General features: G+C 41.4%; 1 protein-coding gene and 1 long non-coding RNA gene across 3 annotated transcripts; one reads left to right on the top strand and one right to left on the bottom strand.

Annotated features, from left to right (window-relative positions):
* The first annotated feature begins 7,404 nt into the window (after positions 1-7,404).
* Positions 7,405-13,322, top strand: LOC107554786 (uncharacterized). The gene is made up of 3 exons (XR_001605095.1): positions 7,405-7,473; positions 9,230-10,190; positions 13,155-13,322. It is a non-coding gene; the product is annotated as an uncharacterized lncRNA (long non-coding RNA).
* A 2,322-nt stretch (positions 13,323-15,644) lies between these two features.
* On the bottom strand, positions 15,645-19,497 carry erg28 (ergosterol biosynthesis 28 homolog). Of its 2 annotated transcripts, none has more exons than XM_016237393.1 (5): positions 19,421-19,497; positions 18,607-18,753; positions 17,732-17,822; positions 16,937-17,055; positions 15,645-16,050 (listed from the first exon to the last, which is right to left on the bottom strand). In XM_016237393.1, the coding sequence occupies exons 2-5, from the start codon at positions 18,737-18,739 to the stop codon at positions 15,962-15,964; spliced, it is 432 nt and encodes a 143-aa protein (XP_016092879.1). In that variant the 5' UTR covers positions 18,740-18,753; positions 19,421-19,497; the 3' UTR covers positions 15,645-15,961. The 2 variants fall into 2 exon arrangements, with proteins under 2 accessions (XP_016092879.1, XP_016092878.1); XM_016237392.1 differs by having other exon boundaries at positions 15,646-16,050; positions 19,372-19,497.
* Positions 19,498-21,258: the final 1,761 nt, after the last annotated feature.

The following is a 21,258-nucleotide window of genomic DNA, read 5'->3' as shown; positions in this document are numbered from 1 at the left end:
GCGCTGTGCGAGTGCATACCGACTTTCGGCCACTGGTCAAAGGCGGAAAAAGGCTTCCACATCAACTGCCTGGAAATGCTAGCAGTATGTCGAGCCTGTCAGTTCTTCCTGCCAGTCCTAAAAGGACACAATGTGCTAATCCGATCGGACAACAGGTCCGTGGTGTTCTACATAAATCGCCAGGGAGGCCTCTCCTCAAACAGTCTCTTCACTCTGGTAGAGCACCTCCTGGAATGGGCTCAACTCAACCTGCGCTCGCTGGTTGCCAAACCACACAAATTGAACCATGCTATCAAGAAGCAATATCCCCTCAGGGGAGGGGACACTCCATCCGCAGATGGTTCAGAGGATCTGGGAGATCTTCGGCGAGGCTGAGGTGGACCTCTTCGCCTCAGAAGACAACTCTCACTGCCCAATTTATTTCTCAAAGACAAGGGATGCATTAGCCCACGATTGGCACAACCTCCTTCTTTATGTTTTTCCTCCGATCGCTCTGATCCCACAGGTAATCAGGCGAGTAAGGGAACAAAAACACAAGGTTCTCCCGGTGGCCCCCCTTTGGATGAACCAGCTGTGGCTATCAGAGCTAACTCAGCTGTTGATAGTGGTCCCTTGGCCTGTTCCGCTGAGACAGGATCTCCTCTCTCAAGTGAACGGGACAATATGGCATCCTCGGCCCGAGTCTTCGAGCCTCCCAGAGCGAGTCTTAAACACAATTTTGGAGGCTAGAGCCCTGTCTACGAGACACCTCTACGCCTTAAAGTGGTCTTTTTTCTCCACTTGGTGTCTAAACTGCGGCAAAGACCCTCATACTTTCGATTTGACAGAAGTATTGTCATTTCTGCAAGAGCTGCTGGATAAGGGACGCTCCCCATCCACGCTCAAAGTCTATGTGGCGGCTATAGCGGCCTCTCATGCCCCTATTGAGGGCCAATCGGTGGGCAGAAACAGCGCAGTCATCTGCTTCCTAAGGGGTGCCAGGAGGCTGAATCCACCTCGTCCCCCTACCGTCCCTTCATGGGATCTGCCTACTGTGCTGAGGGCCCTGAAGGGCCCCGCTTTCGAGCTGCTACAGTCTGCCAACATTCGGTCGCTATTGCTGAAGACTGCTCTGCTGCTAGCACTGGCATCAGTAAAGCGAATAGGGGACCTGCAGGCGCTCTCTATTAGCCCTGCCTCCCTGGAATTCGGGCCTAAGAACACTAAGACGTCCTGAAACCAAGGCACGGTTACGTACCTAAGGTGCTCTCCACTCTGTTCAGAGCACAGGTCATTACGCTCTCTGCGCTTCCTCCCTCTGAAGAGGACAGAGAGCTATCATCGCTGTGCCCAGTCAGAGCTCTGAGAATCTATATTGAGCGTTCCGCCCCCTATAGGCTGTCGGAACAACTCTTTGTCAGCTTCTGTAACCGCACCAAAGGGCTTCCGGTCACTAAGCAAAGACTCTCTAGATGGATAGTAGACTCCATCTCGCTAGCATACTCTCCTTTGGGCCTTCAATGCCACATTGAAGTATGGGCCCACTTGACTAGCGGTATTGCCTCGTCTTGGGCATGGTCCAGTGGTGTGTCCATTGTGGATATTTGTGAGGCGGCAGGCTGGGCCTCGCCGTCCACATTCGCAAGGTTTTATAACCTGGAAGTCTCGGCCTTGCAGACCAGGGTCCTTTCCGCTTGAAGTGACATGCGCTGCATAAACATATCTGGCAGAGAGCCCTTGGCTGTATCACGCTCAAGCTCTCTGGCATTAGTTCACCTGTTAGCTCTTGACCCCTGGGCGTCAAAGTTACAGGAGTACTCTGGAACGATTAACCAGGCCGGTTGTGACCTCAGGAAGCTCAGCCCGTCTTAGCCTTGGGTTGTTGTTAACTTTTCTATGGGCATTGGTTGTTTATGGAAGTTTGATACTTTTAGTCGTTCCACTACATTAGAACGGCGTGATTGTACTGTGTTCCCATATGCGTCTAGCAAGATGCAGTACGAGTGTAGTATCGAAAGGGAACGTACTCGGTTACTAACGTAACCTTGGTTCCCTGAGATACGGGAACAAGTACTGCGTTGCTAGCCGTGCTATGTAGCTGCACGACTCAGTCATCTCTTCAGTCGAAGTAACCTTAGAATCCTCCTGGCGAACGCCCGCTTATATAGCCAGATGCCCCGCCCATTCTGGCGGGCTTGGCGGGCTTCGTCGCCATAGGCTCGTGCAGCTCCGCTGCCTAGCCATTGGTTCATTTTTTAATACACTGCACGAACCAATGGCCGTGCACTTTTTCTCCTTGCTTGAATGAAAAAAGGATTCAGTTCAGGAGCAAAAAGGCTTTTTTCCCATATGCATTTAGCAAGACGCAGTACTCATTCCTGTATCTCAGGGAACCGAGGTTACGTTAGTAACCGAGTACGTTTTGTAACATGGGAAATATGATTTTGAAAAGTAGCTTTTCTACATCAGAAACAGGTATCATGTTTCATAAGTTGGCATGTTTCTAAGATTGAAGAATGCTGTTTTTGTAACATGGGAAATATGATTTTCAAAAGACAAGTTGCTATCTAATATAACACCCAGATTTTTGACTGTAGAGGAGGTAACCGTGCATCCGTCTTATTGCAAAATTGTAACCAAGAGATTCTGTGTACTGTCTTTTGGTCCAATAAGTAATATCTTTGTCTTATCCTAATTTAAATAGAATAAATGATTGGTCATCCAATATTTTACATTTGAACACTCTGTTAGCTTAGATCATTTAGAAGTTTCATCTGGTCTTTTTGAGATATATAGTTGAGTATCATCAGCATAACAGTGGAAACTAATCCTATATTTTCAAATAATACTACCAAGGGGAAACATGTATATTGAAAATAGCAGAGGACCTAGGACAGATCCTTGTGGCACTCCATATTTTACTGGTGATAATTGAGATGACTCCCCATTTAAATGAACAAAGTGGTAGCGATCGGACAAGTAGGATCTAAACCATCTTAAAGCCTGCCCTTGAATACTTGTATAGTTTTGTAATCGATCTATGAGTATGTCATGATCTATAGTGTCGAACCCAGCACTAAGATCAAGTAAAACTAGCAATGAGATGCAGCCTTGGTCTGATGCAAGAAGCAAGTAATTTGTAATTTTAACAAGTGCAGTTTCTGTGCTATGTTGGGGCCTGAAACCTGACTGGAATTCCTCACAGAGATAATTTTTTTGCAGGAAGGAGCACAATTGCGCAGACACAATGTTTTCTAAAATTTCTAAAATAAAGATGGATGGCCACCATGCCACCTCTAAGATTTTCAGCAGGGTTTGTAACTGCCCAAGATGGCCTCCTAGAGGTTTGTCATGGTAGTAATGCAGGAAATCAGTTATTAGAGCTTGTGGTACTACCAGCTGATACTTTTCTCCCTTATTTTTCAAAGGAACTTTGTGGTACCACACTCCTTGGTGGTCTTCAAAGGTGATGGGCTGTTCTTTGACTGAATGAGGTTGGATGCCAGACTGCAGGTGAGCGGTGGCATTGTCCAAACCTTGAGCTTTATCAATTTCTTCAAATGAGTGTGGTAAGGTCGTCGAGTGATGAGAAGAAATTGAAAGGTAAGGGGCAGCATTAGTAAAATGTGGCTTATATACCAGGGATAACGCATCTGGACCAATGTTGAGGAAGCCCTTCCTGTGATGGACTTGAAAGTTGAATTGATGCAGTCGGAGAGTCCAGCGTGCACAGCGTGAAGAGGTTTTGGGGCAGTTGAATGATGTCAGCATAGTGGGGTATGAACTTATGATACCACCCTGCCAAGCCCAGAAATCTTTGCAGAGCTTTAAGGTCTTGCTGTGGGGGAAACTGCAACAGCCCTGGTCTTCTCTCGGTCAATCTCCACACCCCTCTCAGAGTCTCGGAGGCCAAGGAACTTCAGCTGTCGTTTGAAGAAGTGGCATTTCTTCATATTCAGTGTCAGGTTGGCTTGGGTGAGTTTATGGAAGACAGTGTTGAGATTTTGAATGTGCTGCTCTATTGTCTTTGAATAGATGATGATATCGTCGATATGGCATAGACTTGAATTGAAATAGCCCCTTGGTGGTAATAAAAGCGGTCTTCTCTTTACTCGCCTCCTCCATCTCCACTTGCCAGTATCCGGACCGCAGATCCAATGCACTGAACCAGGAGGCGCCTTCCAGGGATTCTAGGATGTCATGAATCAAAGGCATCGGGCAAGTGTTGGGTACGGTGTTGCTGTTTAACTTTCTGTAATCCACACAGAACCTGTACGAGCCATCAGATTTTGGGACCAGGACCACAGGTGAAGACCAAGGCGAGAAGGAGGGCTCAATGATGTTGTCTTGGAGCATCTGGTCAACTTGTTCCTCGATGATCTGTTTTTTTGAGGGGAGAAACTCTGTATGCACGGGATTGAAAGGTATGTCATCCGTCAATGTGATCCTGTACTGTACGACTGAAGTTTTACCCAGGACCCTGGGTACCGACTTTCTGCCAGTAGTCCTTCGCTCCCATGCAATCCTTTTCCACCACTGACCCAACCTTCACCAGCTGCTCTACGGTGTTCACTGTCCCCCGTAGACACCCTGCAACCCTAGGATTGATGTTGTTCAGGATGCAGTTCACCAGCTCATCCTCTGAGATCTCTGGCTTCCATTTCAAACAGAGAGCCCAGTAATCATAGGCGAAGTCCCTCAGGCATTGTCCTCCACTTCAGAGAGGTAATCATCTGAAAGAAAAGCCGCCATGAATGACTTTTTGAAGGATTGCTAATCTGTTATCTTAGCCTTCTCTGCTTTCCACCAGCTCAGAGTGGGTCCCTTCAGGACTGTCCGCAGAGTTCCAATGAGCTCAATGCTGCAGAGAGGCCTGATCTCCAGAAATTTCTCACATTGCTTGATGAAGTTAAGCACCTACGCTGTCTCACAGGATTCGCCCGAAAGAGGGGAACTCTAGGCAGATGGGAGGCCAAGCACAAAATGAGGATGAACCAGCCATAACTGAGGAGGTAAGCGCATTAGGTGGGTGAATATGTACAGGAGGAGGTATATCATAGGTAGTATTTTGAGCTTTATGAGTAGGAACTTTCTCTTTAGCAAGCGGCATTGGGGTCTGTGGACAATGGACAGGAGAAATGTGGGAGGAAGCTGGTGAGTAGGTCTGTAATCTGGAGAGTGTGGGAGTACTTACTTTATTAATTTGACTTTACCATTTAGCATCTCTCCTAAGAAAACTATCTGTTACAGCCTTTTCTAATTTTTCCAAGGAGTTTAGGAAATAGTCCTCCAACCCAGCCAAGCTAGTGTCCACGGCCTGCCTGAAACTGGTCTCCCGATTCAGTGTACTGTCCACTGACTGTTTGAAATCATGCTCTAGAGTTTGTACTTTTTGATTGAGAGCAAATAAATCTTTTACCTGTGCTACGTCTGCTTGCATTGTTTGTACCAATCCAGCATTTACAATACAGCTCCCTTCATCATCATCATCATCAGACTGATCAGAATCAGAAATGTACAATGAGCTAAGCAAACAGTAGATGTTATTTCAGCAGTAGTATTGCGCTTAGTAACAAATGGGCCTGCAGTAAAATCCACATCTGGTTGTTCAACATTCTCTTGGTCATTTACAGGTGTACTTGAATTATCTGTATTCACAGTATTCACAGTATTAACATTAGTAACTGGATCAGTATTAGGTACATCTATCCTGATAATTACACAAATCAAAACGAACACAACAAAAGAGGTCCCCATATGGGCCACCAATATGTAACACTTGGCCTAAATAAAACTGTCCTTTTACCTCTTTAAAAAGCTTGTTTGAATGAGTGAAGACACAATAAACGGCACAGGTATCAAGATTGAATGCCAACCCAAAGTATATTAAATGTAAAGACACACCGAAAAAACAATATATACTGTATATACAATAAATGAATGGGCGTGCGTTCGAACTGTCCTTTAAAGTCCAATGTTGTGTGTGTGTGTGTGTGTGTGTGTGTGTTTTCGGTTCGGCCTCTCCGGTGAAGTATAGTGAGTCCGGGAGCACGTAGAGGAACAGGCTGTCCTTTGATAAAGTTTGACTATTCTTTAAGGAGAATCCCAAGAGTCACAGCAAAAAAAAACAGCAGAGTGTATGAGACGATCGAGCATTGATTATATTCCAAAATGAGCATGTTGAGCGTTGCTTCAGTATTAGGTACATCTATCCTGATAATTACACAAATCAAAACGAACACAACAAAAGAGGTCCCCATATGGGCCACCAATATGTAACACTTGGCCTAAATAAAACTGTCCTTTTACCTCTTTAAAAAGCTTGTTTGAATGAGTGAAGACACAATAAACGGCACAGGTATCAAGATTGAATGCCAACCCAAAGTATATTAAATGTAAAGACACACCGAAAAAACAATATATACTGTATATACAATAAATGAATGGGCGTGCGTTCGAACTGTCCTTTAAAGTCCAATGTTGTGTGTGTGTGTGTGTGTGTGTGTGTGTTTTCGGTTCGGCCTCTCCGGTGAAGTATAGTGAGTCCGGGAGCACGTAGAGGAACAGGCTGTCCTTTGATAAAGTTTGACTATTCCTTAAGGAGAATCCCCAGCTCGAATGCTGATAAACCGGCTTCTTTTATCGGAAGTGTAAAATCAGCAGATTCAGATGACGTCAGGAGATTCCCTGGCGCGTCATGACGGAACTCTCGGGAGAAGAAACAGGGTCCACAACACTCGACAGGGAAAAACAAACAAAGGGACAACGATAACAGCTGAGATGTATCAACAATCAAATTAGCATTTTATCAACAGCTTTGTAAATATCTCCCTCTTGTGTGGCCATGCTACATTATTAATTAACATCATGCATTTACTGTAAGGTTAGGGTTTGGTTTAGGGATAGTTGCTTGTAATTTTGCATAATTTACAGTTTTCACTATAGCAAGTACATGTAACAAGTGTAACGATGTCACATTAAAATAATGTGTTATCAAAATGCAACATTCTGGAAGGAAAATATTTTGTGTCTGTTTAGAGAAAAGTTAAACTTTTCTCAGCTTTGTCACAGTATACGCTTACATCACATTTCTTCCACTCTGACCAAAGTGCACATGTGCCAGTGCTCGTGCACAAGTATAAAAACATGGCAGAATTTCACAACAAAAGTCCATTTCACTCTTAGAGAGCAAGCATCTAATAATGAAATATTGTAATTTATGAAAGATACTTTTGCCCCCAGTATGGTAGTCACAGCGTCAACTAACTGAACCATGCTAGCCAGCAAAATCTTTACCTCAGGGAATGCATGAACTGATGAAGTGTAAACCTTGAATTAAAGCATGTATCAAATGCATAAATGTAAATACAATTTAAAAATATGTTACTTTTAACTTCAAACTATCAGTTTATGTCTCTCTGCCTCACAGTGCTTATAAAATCTGACCTGCGGCGACAGAAGGCCAACAGTCAATCCCAGAGAGAGGTGATCGCTGTAAGTATGTTTTAATTTGATCTCTATCTCTATCTCTATTTGACCCAGTGTTAGCTCTGTCGGCTTCTGTTGGTGTTGGTTGGCACGTTTTCATCGATTAAATGTTGAATTGGTGTTTACTGGGTCTTGGAGCGTCTGAGAAGTGAATAATTCAGTCAGTGCATCATTTTGGAACTGTTCGCTCATAAACTGAGGTACATAAGCTCAGATCAGTGAGGCCAGTGACCAATCAGTACAAAACCTGTGCTAACTGAAAGAAAACAAGTTGATAAATTGACTCCAATATTTGGTAACAAATATACAGCGGGTAAAATAAGTCACGTCACCATTTTTCTCAGTAAATATATTTCTAAAGGTGCTGTTGACTTGAAATTTTCACCAGATGTAATCCATACATACAAAGACACACAGATCACTGGGGTCTGGAATCAGGGTAGAAATTAAAAGAGAGAAAAATAAGAAGAACAACAGAAGAACTGATGAGTGCAAACAGATGATCAGATGATTGGATAAAAATAAAAAAAACTCAATGTGGCCATCTAGTGGTAAGAGCACAAGGCTGGTGACAAGGATCCAGAATGTCCCATGATTATTTGTGTAAATGTTTCAGTCGCCCAGTTATTGTAGTTGTCCTTCAGCCCAGTGAAGTTGCGGTCAGGCTGAGTGTTATGACGGGACGATTAGGTCTGACAGCGGAGCAGAAAGAGCTGGAGGCCACGGCCAAGGACAGGGAGTTCACTTCATCGGACAGGGAGACCTTAACCAGTGACGGGATAAACTCAGGATCAAACTGCATGAGAGAGCTTCAGCTGTGAGAGTCTGACAGTTAATGCACTCAAAGAAAAGAGCCTGTTGTGTCGGGAGAGAAATAGTAAAACCTTCCATAAACCTCAGGTTTTTGTCATCTTAAGAGAAAGAACAAAAATAAACACAGTGTCCATATGGCACAAAAAATTATGGGGAAGAACTTGACTATACTAGAGGCGAATATACTGTAAGTTACAAACCAACAAAACTGTGCAGCCAGTGAAAATCAGGTAAAATAATCAAATGTAAAAATAAACAAAAAATAGATGCATATAAATATAGTAATAACTGCACACACATCTCTTAAAAAGCATATCAGATATGTTAGTTTGGTCAGTAAACTAGATCAAACAGTAAGCACACCAATGAATTTTCAGCTGAATTTGCCAAACATGAGCATTCTTGAGATGTGTGTCTGTGAATAAGCATGTAATAGATATGATTCTAAATGGATATGAACTTTATTCACATACATACAGTAGAGTTGCATAAAACGATATACTCTCTACTCAAAAATCTGCCTGATTTATTTTTAATTTTTTTTCACGAAATGTGGTTGTACATTGAGTGTATACACACACACAGTATATCAAATCTCAAAATATAAACTATATCATTGCCTAGGTCTAAAATGCTAACTGTGACTAAAAGGCATGAAGATATTAAGATATTATGAACAGAACATCAACATCATGATTTTCTGTAAAGCTGCTTTAAAAAAAAAAGGATTGTGACAAGCACTTTACAAATAAATTTGACTTGACTATTTCTATCTATTACTTTTTTTGGTTCATTTGTACAGTTTTAGATTTCTACAGTCAATTTCTCTCTGCATGAAGTGCATTTTCTTTAATGTTAGTTTATATCAAAATTATTTTAGTCCCTTACTGAGGAATAGTAGCGAATGTGAACGGAGGCTTAATTTACCCTGTTTGTTTCTTCTGTTCAGGACTCATCCGTACATCCCCAAGATGGAAAATCGTTACCGGTAAAAGAGGTGAAGATGTAAAGACGGAAACCATCGGAATCACACTCTCAGTGTGCATCACAACTCCATATGAACCATCATACGCATAAATCCTCTTGAACTTCCTACACAGCCAATATCCTGAACAATGACAGCTCAGTTTACATACTCAAGCACAACCGAAAGTACGTTTTCTAACTTTACATTGTTCCTTCAGTGCTCCCACGTCACAACATTCAGTGGGAATCATTTGTGAAACACAAGCACAAAAAATTGCAGGCCGTTACATTCAATTCACACAAGTATGGATTTATGAACAATTCACATGAACTGCTCATGTTTCATGTTGTAATGTGTAATTTTCTACGCCATGTGTATCATGATGTTTGCATGATGGTCCGTTAGAGCGGACCTAAACTTTAGTTATGAGTACTAATCTAGTATAAAGTGTCTCTGTGACTGACACATCTAGATCTGATTCAGGAGATCTCACTCTGTGTTCAGGTTAATATGGAAGGTCAAAGTCCTTCAATGAAACCATCAATTCAATATATGGTGCTTTAAATGTGTGAGCGCCTTGTGAAAGCGCATCAGTGGTCAGTGGAGATGTGTGATGATACTCACGTCTCAAATGCAATACTAAACAACAACGGTGCAGAACACAGGGAATTAGAACGCAATTTATTTTGGGAACATCTGCAATGTTTATGTGTGTTGCAGTGTAATGTGCGATTGATTACGCAGAATGAAATCCAAGATTTTCTCTTACTCATTTTGGACTGCTGATTCCAAAAACTGGATTCGTTTTGCTGAAGCAAAGAAGAGGTTTAAGACGTCTCGCATTATCTGTTAATTACAAACGCATGAATCCTGTCTGAGCCACATTACAACTTTGTTCAATTCTCAGCCCATTGTCATGTGCATGAGATTATTTGATGCCTATGTCAGGGTTGGGGATAAAGGATGGAGCGAGGACTCAATAGTGCAGGAAGATAAGGGCTTTATTAATAAAACAACAAAACAGACAACAAAAACTACCCCGTGGGGGAAAACAGGCTGGCAAGGCAAGGCAGGATCTCGACACGACAGGACACATCCAGGGAGATATGGTGACGAACTGGCCCGGGACTGCAAACACAAGGAGAATAAATGGAGAGCAAATGAGGAGGGTACCGAGGGAACACATGTGGGGCAAATTAACCAATAATCAGGTAACAAGATGGGTGGGGTCAAGACAATTGACATGAGAGCACATGGCACACAGGAAACAAAGACAAAAGCCATGTGCTCCGACAAAACACAAGGCCAGCAAAACCATCACAAGCCATGTGCTTGAACAAAAAGACACGAACACGCAGCTAATGAGAAAACTCATAAGCCACGTGTTCACCCAAGACAACAAGAAAAGCACGCAGCTGAACACAAACCGCGCGCTACACAACACAACACACGTGGGCAGAAGAGTGCACGGCCGAGCGAACTCGAGACTGCACGCTCGCACAACCACAAAGACATGAGTGCCGGGATCTGAACACCACGCTCCAACATGAAACCGTACACGCAGATGAGAGCGCGCGGCTCGAGCCCTCTCGAAGCCACATGCTCACACGAAAACAATGACATGACGCGAGTGTCAGGGCTCTGTCACAAAACCATGAATTACACTAGACCGAAGTGACAGAACCCTGACACTAGCCCCCCTCAAAAGGGACACCACCTAACGAGGAACACCCAAAAACAAGACCGGAACATGACAGCACAAGACCGATACACAACAGGCAACACAAGACAGGAAAAATCTAAACACAGACAAAGAGCGGAGCCAAGCCAGTGCCAGCAGTACAGCCCAGAAAGTCATTGGAGGGACCAGGGAGGGGCGGGAGGGTTGAGCCAGGGAGGCTCAGGCAGTCCAGAAGTCCTGGCGGATGTCCGGGGCGGGGCCGGTGGAACTGACCAGATGGGCTCTAGCGCTTCTGGAGTCCTGACAGGGGGCCAAGGCGGAGCTTGGCAAGCAGGAAGGGTGGAGCCCCTTTCAAGGAGGGAGCCGGCATCAGGGCAAGGAGCTTGGGTGGAGCCGGCAGGGCAAGGAGCTTGGGTGGAGCCGGCAGGGCAAGGAGCTTTGGAGGGTCTGGGACGGCCTCCAGGCCATGTGGGATGGAGGAAGCCCTTTTCCTCCTCCGTTTCCGAGAGCGGGGCACTGCAATTTCGTCGGCCACCTCTGGGGGCGCAGCAGCCTCTTCGGCCACCTCTGCAATCTCATCAGGCACCGCTGAGGGTGCTGCAGCCTTATCTGCTGCCTCTAGGGGTGGTGAGGCGGAGCCATTCTTCCTCCTACCCCTCCTCCGTTTACAAGACCGAGGTGCTGCAGCCTCTTCGGCCACCTCCGGGGTGCTGCAGATTCCTCGGCAGTCGCTGGGGGCGCTGCAGCCTCTTTGGCCAGAAGATTCCCCTGACGGGCTAGGAATTTGACGAATCCCTCAAGTGACAGGTGATCCAGCCCTCTCATCCTCCACCAGTTGAGGGGCTCATCAAGGGCATAATTAAAGGGGTCCTTGAGGGCCGCATGATTGAACCCCAGTCCCTCTGCAGTTATGCTGAACTCCAGGGTGAACTCCCTCAGGTCAGCCCCCTGTTGATGGAGGGAGCTCAAGGACTTGAACTGGAGCATGCGTTCATAGAGAGGGCTGGAGAGTGGAGGCTGGTGTACGGCGCAAGCCCTTCCTCCGCTGAGTCCTCATCTTTGGCCAGTTCGTACTGTCAGGGTTGGGGATAAAGAATGGAGCGAGGACTCAATAGTGCAGGAAGATAAGGGCTTTATTAATAAAATAAAACAAAACCAACAACAAAAACGAGCCCGTGGGGGAAAAACAGGATGGCAAGGCAGGATCTCGACACGACAGGACACATTGGGAGTCACAGGGAGATATGGTAATGAACTGAACCGAGACTGCAAACACAAGGAGAGTAAATGGAGAGCAAATGAGGAGGGTAACGAGGGAACACATGTGGGGCAAATGAACCAATAATCAGGTAACAAGATGGGTGGGGTCAAGATAATTTTGTGTGAGCACATGGCATTTGTCGTTGTTTCCTGTGTGCCATGTGCTCTCATGTCAATTGTCTTGGCCCCACCCAATCTGTTACCTGATTATTGGTTAATTTGCCCCACATGTGTTTTCTCGTTACCCTCCTCATTTGCTCTCTATTTATTGTCCTTGTGTTTGCAGGCCTGGGCTAGTTTGTCACCATATCTCTCTGGTCGGTGTCGGTGTCCTGCCAACCTGTTTTTCCCCCCCGGGGTAGTTTTTGTTGTTGGTTTTGTTTTATTTTATTAATGGCTGGAGAGTGGAGGCTGGTGTACGGCGCAAGCCCTTCCTCCGCTGAGTCCTCATCTTTGGCCAGTTCGTACTGTCAGGGTTGGGGATAAAGAATGGAGCGAGGACTCAATAGTGCAGGAAGATAAGGGCTTTATTAATAAAATAAAACAAAACCAACAACAAAAACGAGCCCGTGGGGGAAAAACAGGATGGCAAGGCAGGATCTCGACACGACAGGACACATTGGGAGTCACAGGGAGATATGGTAATGAACTGAACCGAGACTGCAAACACAAGGAGAGTAAATGGAGAGCAAATGAGGAGGGTAACGAGGGAACACATGTGGGGCAAATGAACCAATAATCAGGTAACAAGATGGGTGGGGTCAAGATAATTTTGTGTGAGCACATGGCATTTGTCGTTGTTTCCTGTGTGCCATGTGCTCTCATGTCAATTGTCTTGGCCCCACCCATCTTGTTACCTGATTATTGGTTAATTTGCCCCACATGTGCAATAGTGCAGGAAGATAAGGGCTTTATTAATAAAATAAAACAAAACCAACAACAAAAACGAGCCCGTGGGGGAAAAAGCCTGATTTTAAGGTCAGAATTATGGATAGAAGAAAATGCAAACACGAGTCGGATGTTTTTTTTTTTTTTGCTTTTCCTGCATCCACAGAACATTATGGATTTTGTGGGGAAAAAATAAGATATTCATAAACATGTGTTTATGTGAAGTTTAAGAGATTAAATGTGACCCTGGACCACAATTTTAATTTTTACTTTTACTAATAATATTTGGCCGAGATACAACTATTAGAGAATCTGGAATCTGAGGGTGCAAAAAAATCTAAATATTGAGAAAATCATCTTTAAAGTTGTCCAAATGAAGTTTTTATTTTATTAATAAAGCCCTTATCTTCCTGCACTATTGAGTCCTTGCTCCATCCTTTATCCCCAACCCTGACAGCCTAATCCTGATTTTAAGGTCAGAATTATGGATAGAAGAAAATGCAAACACGAGTCGGATGTTTTTTTTTTTTTTGCTTTTCCTGCATCCACAGAACATTATGGATTTTGTGGGGAAAAAATAAGATATTCATAAACATGTGTTTATGTGAAGTTTAAGAGATTAAATGTGACCCTGGACCACAATTTTAATTTTTACTTTTACTAATAATATTTGGCCGAGATACAACTATTAGAGAATCTGGAATCTGAGGGTGCAAAAAAATCTAAATATTGAGAAAATCATCTTTAAAGTTGTCCAAATGAAGTTCTTAGCAATGCATATTACTAATCAAACATTAAGTTTTGATATATTTACAGTAGGAAACTTACAAATTATCTTCATGGAACAAAATCTTTACTTAATATCCTAATGATTTTTGGCAGAAAATAAAAAATAAAAAATTATAATTGTGATCCATACAATGTATTGTTGGCTATTGCTACAAATATTTTTACTTTTACTAATAATATTTGGCCGAGATACAACTATTTGAGAATCTGGAATCTGAGGGTGCAAAAAAATCTAAATATTGAGAAAATCATCTTTAAAGTTGTCCAAATGAAGTTCTTAGCAATGCATATTACTAATCAAAAATTAAGTTTTGATATATTTACAGTAGGAAACTTACAAATTATCTTCATGGAACAAAATTTTTACTTAATATCTTAATGATTTTTGGCAGAAAATAAAAAATTATAATTGTGACCCATACAATGTATTGTTGGCTATTGCTACAAATATACCCCAGCGACTTAACACTGCTTTTGTGCTCCAGGGTCACATATAGAGAGTTCGAACATCTTTTTCCAGTCCTTTGCAGACTCTAAGTTGAAAGATAGATTTCTGATCCTTTATTTAGCCAGGAGAATCCCATTGAGACTTCACAATCTCTTCTTCCAGGGAGACCTGGTCAAATACTTTTTGTCATTAACTTTTTACATTTGACTGCTTTTGTTACTTTGGTAAATGCTTTAAAGCTATACGTGATGGAAGGTAATATGCGACACATTTTTGGGCAAATCAGCAATATTTATTTTTGAGATGCCATGGATTCTGTGTAATAAATCATACCAGTCATAGATGTCTGTACAGAAAAGTGGCTTTGATATCAGTTTTTACACAGATTTTGAGCAAAATAGATGATCAGTCACAACTCAGACTTCAGTGTGTAGAGATGTTCAATGTTGGTTAGTTTCAATGTACAGCCGTGTTGTGATCAGATCATTGTTCATGTTAGAAACGTGTGTGGATGTAGTCCTGTGTACTGTTATTGTTTGTATAGAAACATTTTTGTATATAATCTAGGAATTCTTGGTGTCGTAAATTAAATCTGACATTCAGTAATAAAGTGATAACTAGTGACTAAACTGTAAATGAGTCATGTAAACTATTCCACATGCGTTACAGAGAAACCACTGAGACATGACCAGAAATAAACACTCATGAACAGCACCTATTAAAACCCTTTCTGCTTGAATGCTTGACATTCATTATTTAAACAAATATAAACGTAACTACAAACTTTCCTTCAGGAGCTCAGAGCTGTCATTTAGACACAGAAGCAGCTCAAATGTGTCAGGCTTTCAGACTTACAATCGTGTTATTTCACAGTTTCCATCACTGCACTATCATTAGAAAACAGTAGTGCCCAAACTTTTTAATACAAAGGGTCAGAAATCAACATTGATATAAAAAAAAAAAATGCAAATACTAGTGCTGTCAAACAATTAATCGCATCTAGAATAAAAGTTTTTGTTTACATAATGTGTGTGTAGTGTATATATATTGTCTATATAAATACACACACATGCATGTATATTTAAAATAATGTTATGTTTATAAATTATATTTATATGATTATATAATTTATATGAATATAAATATATACATATACATACATGTAAATATTTTCAAAATATATGCTGTATGCGTATACATAATAAATATACACAGTACACACACACACACATATATTATGTAAACAAAAACTTTTATTTTGGATGTGATTTTAATCGTTTGACAGCACTAGTAAATACACAAACTAAACATCAATATATATTATATTGTTTCTTGCACTTCAATTTAGAAACAAAACAAGAAGTTAAAACAAAAATATCAATTAGAAATGAAGATATTCGTGCATCTCAGTTAAAATAATACCGGTACTGTAATTGCTTTTGGACAATTAAACTTCAAGTAACCATATAAACGTATTATTATTTGAATATCACACAGATTTTAAAGCAGTACAAAGGTAGTTCGTGCATCTCATATGTTTTGGCAAGCAGTTGCTATGGGGACAGGCATGTAACCAGTGAGCCATCAGAAAACGATGTGTGCTGGGAGATGATGCTGAGATGATGCTGATGCTGATGCTGAGAATCACTCAGTTCCTCTTCTTCTGACGGGCTCCCACTACTTCCTGAGGCTCAACGACACACTGGAAGCCAATTAACATGCCCACGATAGAGAAACCTACAAACACAAACTCTGTTATAGGCCAGTATATGAAGACTCTTCAAATGCTGATCAATCCAACAACAGAACTGATGATAAATATATTTTTCCATTACATTTCTCTCAAATATGGAGTATGTATTTGAAAGTCAGTGTTCGTACAGACACAAACTACTTCAAGTTATCAGATCAAATCTACCTCCATGCTGTATATTTTTGTATGCAGGTGTACACTACTGTTCAAAAAGTTTTATTTTTCAAAGAAGTCTCTTCTGCTCACCGAGGCTGCATTTATTTAATCAAAAATACAGTATAACTGTGAAATATTATTACAAATTAAAATAAGTGTTTTCTATGAGAATATCTGTTAAACTGTAATGTATTTCTGTGATGTGCAGCTGTATTTTCAGCATCATTACTCCAGTCTTCAGTGTCACATGATCTTCAGAAATCAGTATAATATGCTGATCTGCTGCTCGAGAAACATTTCTGATTATCATCAATGCTGAAAACAGTCGTGCAGCTCAATATTTTTGTGGAAACCGTGATATGTTTTATTTTTCAGGATTCACAGATGAACAGAAAGTTCAAAAGAACAGCATTTATTTGAAATAGAAATCTCTTGCAACTTTATAAATGTCTTTACTGTCACTTTTGATCAATTTAATGCGTCTTTGCTGGATAAAAGTATTATTTCTTTCTTACTCCAGAAGTTTGAATGGTAGTGTATCATGGTTTCCAAAACATATGACATGGAACGAGTTTTTAACACTGATAATAATAAGAAATATTTCTTGAGCAGTAAATTATTTCACAATCTTACTGTTTTTACAATATTGTCAGAGTAATTTTATGTTCACTTGTCACCTAATAGATGTTACAAAAATAAGAGTAGATAACTCACTGGCTACAATCAGAGGAGCCATGACTCCAATGGTCAGAGGAGCGGTTTTATAGAGAAACGCTTCGGACAGGAAGTGACCGAGCGCCAGAACAAATGTCCACAGAGTGATATGATAAAGCCTGGAATGAGGGCAAGAAAGAGACGTCACCTTCATTCCAGCAGAGTCAGGCGTTTGTGAGCCGTTAAATGTTCGTTAAAAGGAGTCCAGAGGTGTGAAGAACCCATGCATTCTCATACTGCATCATCTGATCTATCAAACTGAGCTTTAGTCCATTATAAGATTAGGCTGAACAAATTAACACACACTCACACACTCTCTCTCACACACACACACTCTCTCTCTCTCACACACACACACACACACATTCTCTCACTCACACAAGAGAGAGAGAGAGAGAGAGAGAGACAGACAGACAGACAGACAGACAGAAAGATAGAGAGAGAGAGAGAGAGAGAGAGAGAGAGAGAGAGAGACAGACACAGACACAGAGAGAGAGAGAGAGACACACACACACACACACAGAGAGAGAGAGAGAGAGAGAGACACACAGATACACACACAGACACACACTCACACACTCTCTCACACACAGACACAGACACACACAGACACACACACACAGACATACATTATACACAGACACACACTCACACAAAGAGAGACACACACAGAAACACACACACACACACACAGACACACGCACCCACGCACACTCTCTCTCTCTCTCTCTCTCTCTCACACACACACACACACACACTCTCTCTCTCTTTTTCTCTCACACACAGGATACTTACGTTCTGTTCTGAATGTCTATGGCACAGGTACAGCGGATGATGGAGGACAGGAGAGTCCATATGCCAAAGGTTCTCGCCTGAAGACCGTTTACTAAAGAATAACACATCAGGACATTTAGCACATAATTTCTAATGTTCTTTAACTACCTGCTCATATTCTTGTTTGCTACACTAAAATGTAAAAATGTATCAGTAAAAATTATAGTGTCGAGACATACAGTATTTTAAAACATGTACACGTGTCTAAATAAAGATAGAAAATAAGCTCTATAAATAGAGGCACAAAATCACTTTCACAGACTTTTACATTAAATGTTCGCTCCTGGTTGAACGACCGGCCCAACTCAGTCCCAGCATCTTCAAGAAACGGCTAAAAACACATCTCTTTCATCTTTATTTGACCCTCTAACTCTCTCTATTCTAATTCTATTCTTTATATAATTTTTGTTTGCCCCTTTTAGACTTGCACTCTATTTATTTACTAACTGCACTTATTCACTTGCTTCTCTAATCTTTTTGTATTCTATTCATTTGTTTTCTTTTTATTTATTACACAATTAACAAAAAGCAAACAAGGCCTCTAACACTAGCTCGCTCTATTCTTTTTCTAATCTATTTGTTTGCTTTTTATTTATTATATAATAAAAAAACCAACCCTTGCTGCATGTACTGCGTTAAGCTAACTGAGACGTGTTATAGCACTTGCATATCATTGCTCTTTTGTTGATTGCTTCCATCGTCCAAGTCGCGTCTGCTAAATGACTAAATGTAAATACTTTCTGTGTTCATAGACAGTACACGCGATAAACAACGGTAACGTTAGTTAATGAGTCAGTACAGAATAAAGGTGATGCTTATGAAGCGCAGGTCTTGACCATATTCAGGTGTTCCTGTGTAGAGCTTCTGGGACAGGAAGCTGTGATCTCTGAAGCTCTGCACGGTGTTTCCCACAGCGATCACTGACACCATGAGCAGCCAGCTCCTCAACACGTTCAGAAAGCGGCTCATCCTTCAGCGCAGGCCTGCAGGAGAGCAACAGCAGGGTTAGGAGATCAGCTCAGTGCTGCACTGATGGCACAGCATGCTATTACATGGTACTGTGAGATATACCACACAGAATGACTGTAATGCTCGTGTAGCATGGTATTACTCTATGGTACTACCATGACACATATGCAAAGAGCATGGCACTATGGTGCTTCTCTGTCTGGGTTGTTAGGCTATCATAAACTCGTCTGGATCATCATTACACATTACACATATGTGACCCTGGACCACAAAACCAGTCATAAGGGTCTTTTTTTAAAATTGAGGTTTGTGCATCATCTGAAAGCTGAATAAATAGCTTTCCATTGATGTATGGAGTAAGATGTAAGAATCTGAGGATGCAAAAAAATCTAAATATTGAGAAAATCGCCTATAAAGTTGTCCAAATGAAGTCCTTAGCAATGCATATTACTAATCAAAAATAACATTTTAATATATTTACAAAATATCTTCATGGAACATGATCTTTACTTAATATCCTAATGATTTTGACCCATACAATGTATGATACCCGTGCTACTTATGACTGGTTTTGTGCTCCAGGGTCACATGCGATAATATACGACACTGTTTATTAGTAGCTTTATTCTTACCTTATGTATGTGTTCCAATACGTACACTACTGTATAACTATGTACCCACAAACATCAGTCGGCGTGATTGATCTCTGTTTATCAAACCGCTTCAAGTTCACAACAGTGAGCAGTCATGGACATGCGGTCCAATCAGAAACCGCGGAAGGCGGCTGCGTCACGTCGTACCACCACCCCATTGGATAGTTTGGGAGCAGTCTTTTAAAAGACCGCCCACTTCTAGGAGTTCGGACCAATCGCTGGCCGATAAGCATCTGACGATATCTAAAGGAGCGTCAGAGTCTATTTTAATGAACAACATATTATACATTTGTTTATTTTATTAGGAAAACACAATATACATAAGAAGAATGAAGTGGACTCAATCTAAACCACATTTTTTTCACGTTTTATAAATTATTTTAAATTAAATGTAAATCTCTGGGAACAAACCAAAAACAAAAAAGCGCCGAAAACATGTAATTAAGACCGCCCACTTCTAGGAGTTCGGACCAATCGCTGGCCGATAAGCATCTGACGATATCTAAAGGAGCGTCAGAGTCTATTTTAATGAACAACATATTATACATTTGTTTATTTTATTAGGAAAACACAATATACATAAGAAGAAAGAAGTGGACTCAATCTAAACCACATTTTTTTTCACGTTTTATAAATTATTTTAAATTAAATGTAAATCTCTGGGAACAAACCAAAAACAAAAAAGCGCCGAAAACATGTAATGTAATTTTGCATTAAAACATTTCGCCTCTTTGGTAATATATTGCTCGGGTTACTCAAAAAGTTCAAACGCGAAACGAACGCGACGCATGCGCACTCAGCGGCCGCACGTTGGTTGCAGTTTCGCGCGCATGCGCACATCGGTATCTGTCAGCTGGTTGTTATAGTAACAGGCGTCCGGAGTTTAGCGCCGGTGTGGGGTATGGAGCTAACAGCTAATAATCACACGAAACGTTTTAAGAGCACCCACTCAACACAAACAGGTATGTTACTAATTACATTTAGCAGCAAACTAACTGTCTAATGTGTTGTGTTAGACATTCAAACGTCTACTTCTTATATCACAGTCTGCTTAGCTCGGTTAGCTAGCAGCTAGTGGGCTCTCTTCAGTCACACACAACTAGTAATAATCATATCTTTGCGATATATTATCACTTACATAACTGAACTATAGTGTCCTGCACCCTCTAGTGAAAGAATATCAACAATTATATCTTCTGTCTGAATAATTTTTGGTTTTGAGTGTATATGTTATGTTTTATGGTTTAACCTTTTTAATTACATATTTAGGTAACTTATTATTTGTTAGATTCATTGATTACTATCTTTGTAAACTACCGTCCTTTTAATTCATTTTATTTTGCACTACTGGTGATTTTTGCACAAATGTTGTTTTACTTTATTTGTACTGAGTTTGCATGATTCCTCATCCCACACAGAGCAATGCAAAATGCATATTGTTTGATATTCATAAATCACAGTAAAGCTGTAATTGTATGACAGCTCTTCTCATGAAGATCTCGTTGTTTTACAGATGAGTTAAGTAGATTGGAGATGAGTGCTGTCACACACACATTGAGCTGACACACACACACACACACACACACACTATCTCACTCACTCACTCACTCACACTCACACACACACACACACACACACACAGACACACACTATCTCACTCACTCACTCACTCACTCACACACACACTCACTCACTCACTCACTCACTCACTCACACTCACACACACACACACACACAGACACACACTATCTCACTCACTCACTCACTCACTCACACACACACACACACAGACACACATTGAGCTGACACACACACACACACACACTCTCTCTCTCTCACTCACTCACTCACTCCCCCACTCCCTCA

Source organism: Sinocyclocheilus grahami, unplaced genomic scaffold (genome assembly GCF_001515645.1).
Source record: "Sinocyclocheilus grahami isolate Dianchi unplaced genomic scaffold, SAMN03320097.WGS_v1.1 scaffold513.1, whole genome shotgun sequence".
Lineage (NCBI taxonomy): Eukaryota > Metazoa > Chordata > Actinopteri > Cypriniformes > Cyprinidae > Sinocyclocheilus > Sinocyclocheilus grahami.
Note: the sequence above shows the minus strand (reverse complement) of the source record. Positions and strands in the feature narration are given on the sequence as shown.

What these genes read in the sequence shown, in the direction of transcription:
- erg28 (XM_016237393.1), bottom strand. Translation starts at nt 18,739, where the DNA reads ATGAGCCGCTTTCTGAACGTGTTGAGGAGCTGGCTGCTCATGGTGTCA. An exon ending in CACAGGAACACCTGAATATG is followed by an intron (nt 17,823 to 18,606) that starts GTCAAGACCTGC and finishes GTTATTCTTTAG; the next exon opens with TAAACGGTCTTCAGGCGAGA. An exon ending in ATAGACATTCAGAACAGAAC is followed by an intron (nt 17,056 to 17,731) that starts GTAAGTATCCTG and finishes CCCTCATTCCAG; the next exon opens with GCTTTATCATATCACTCTGT.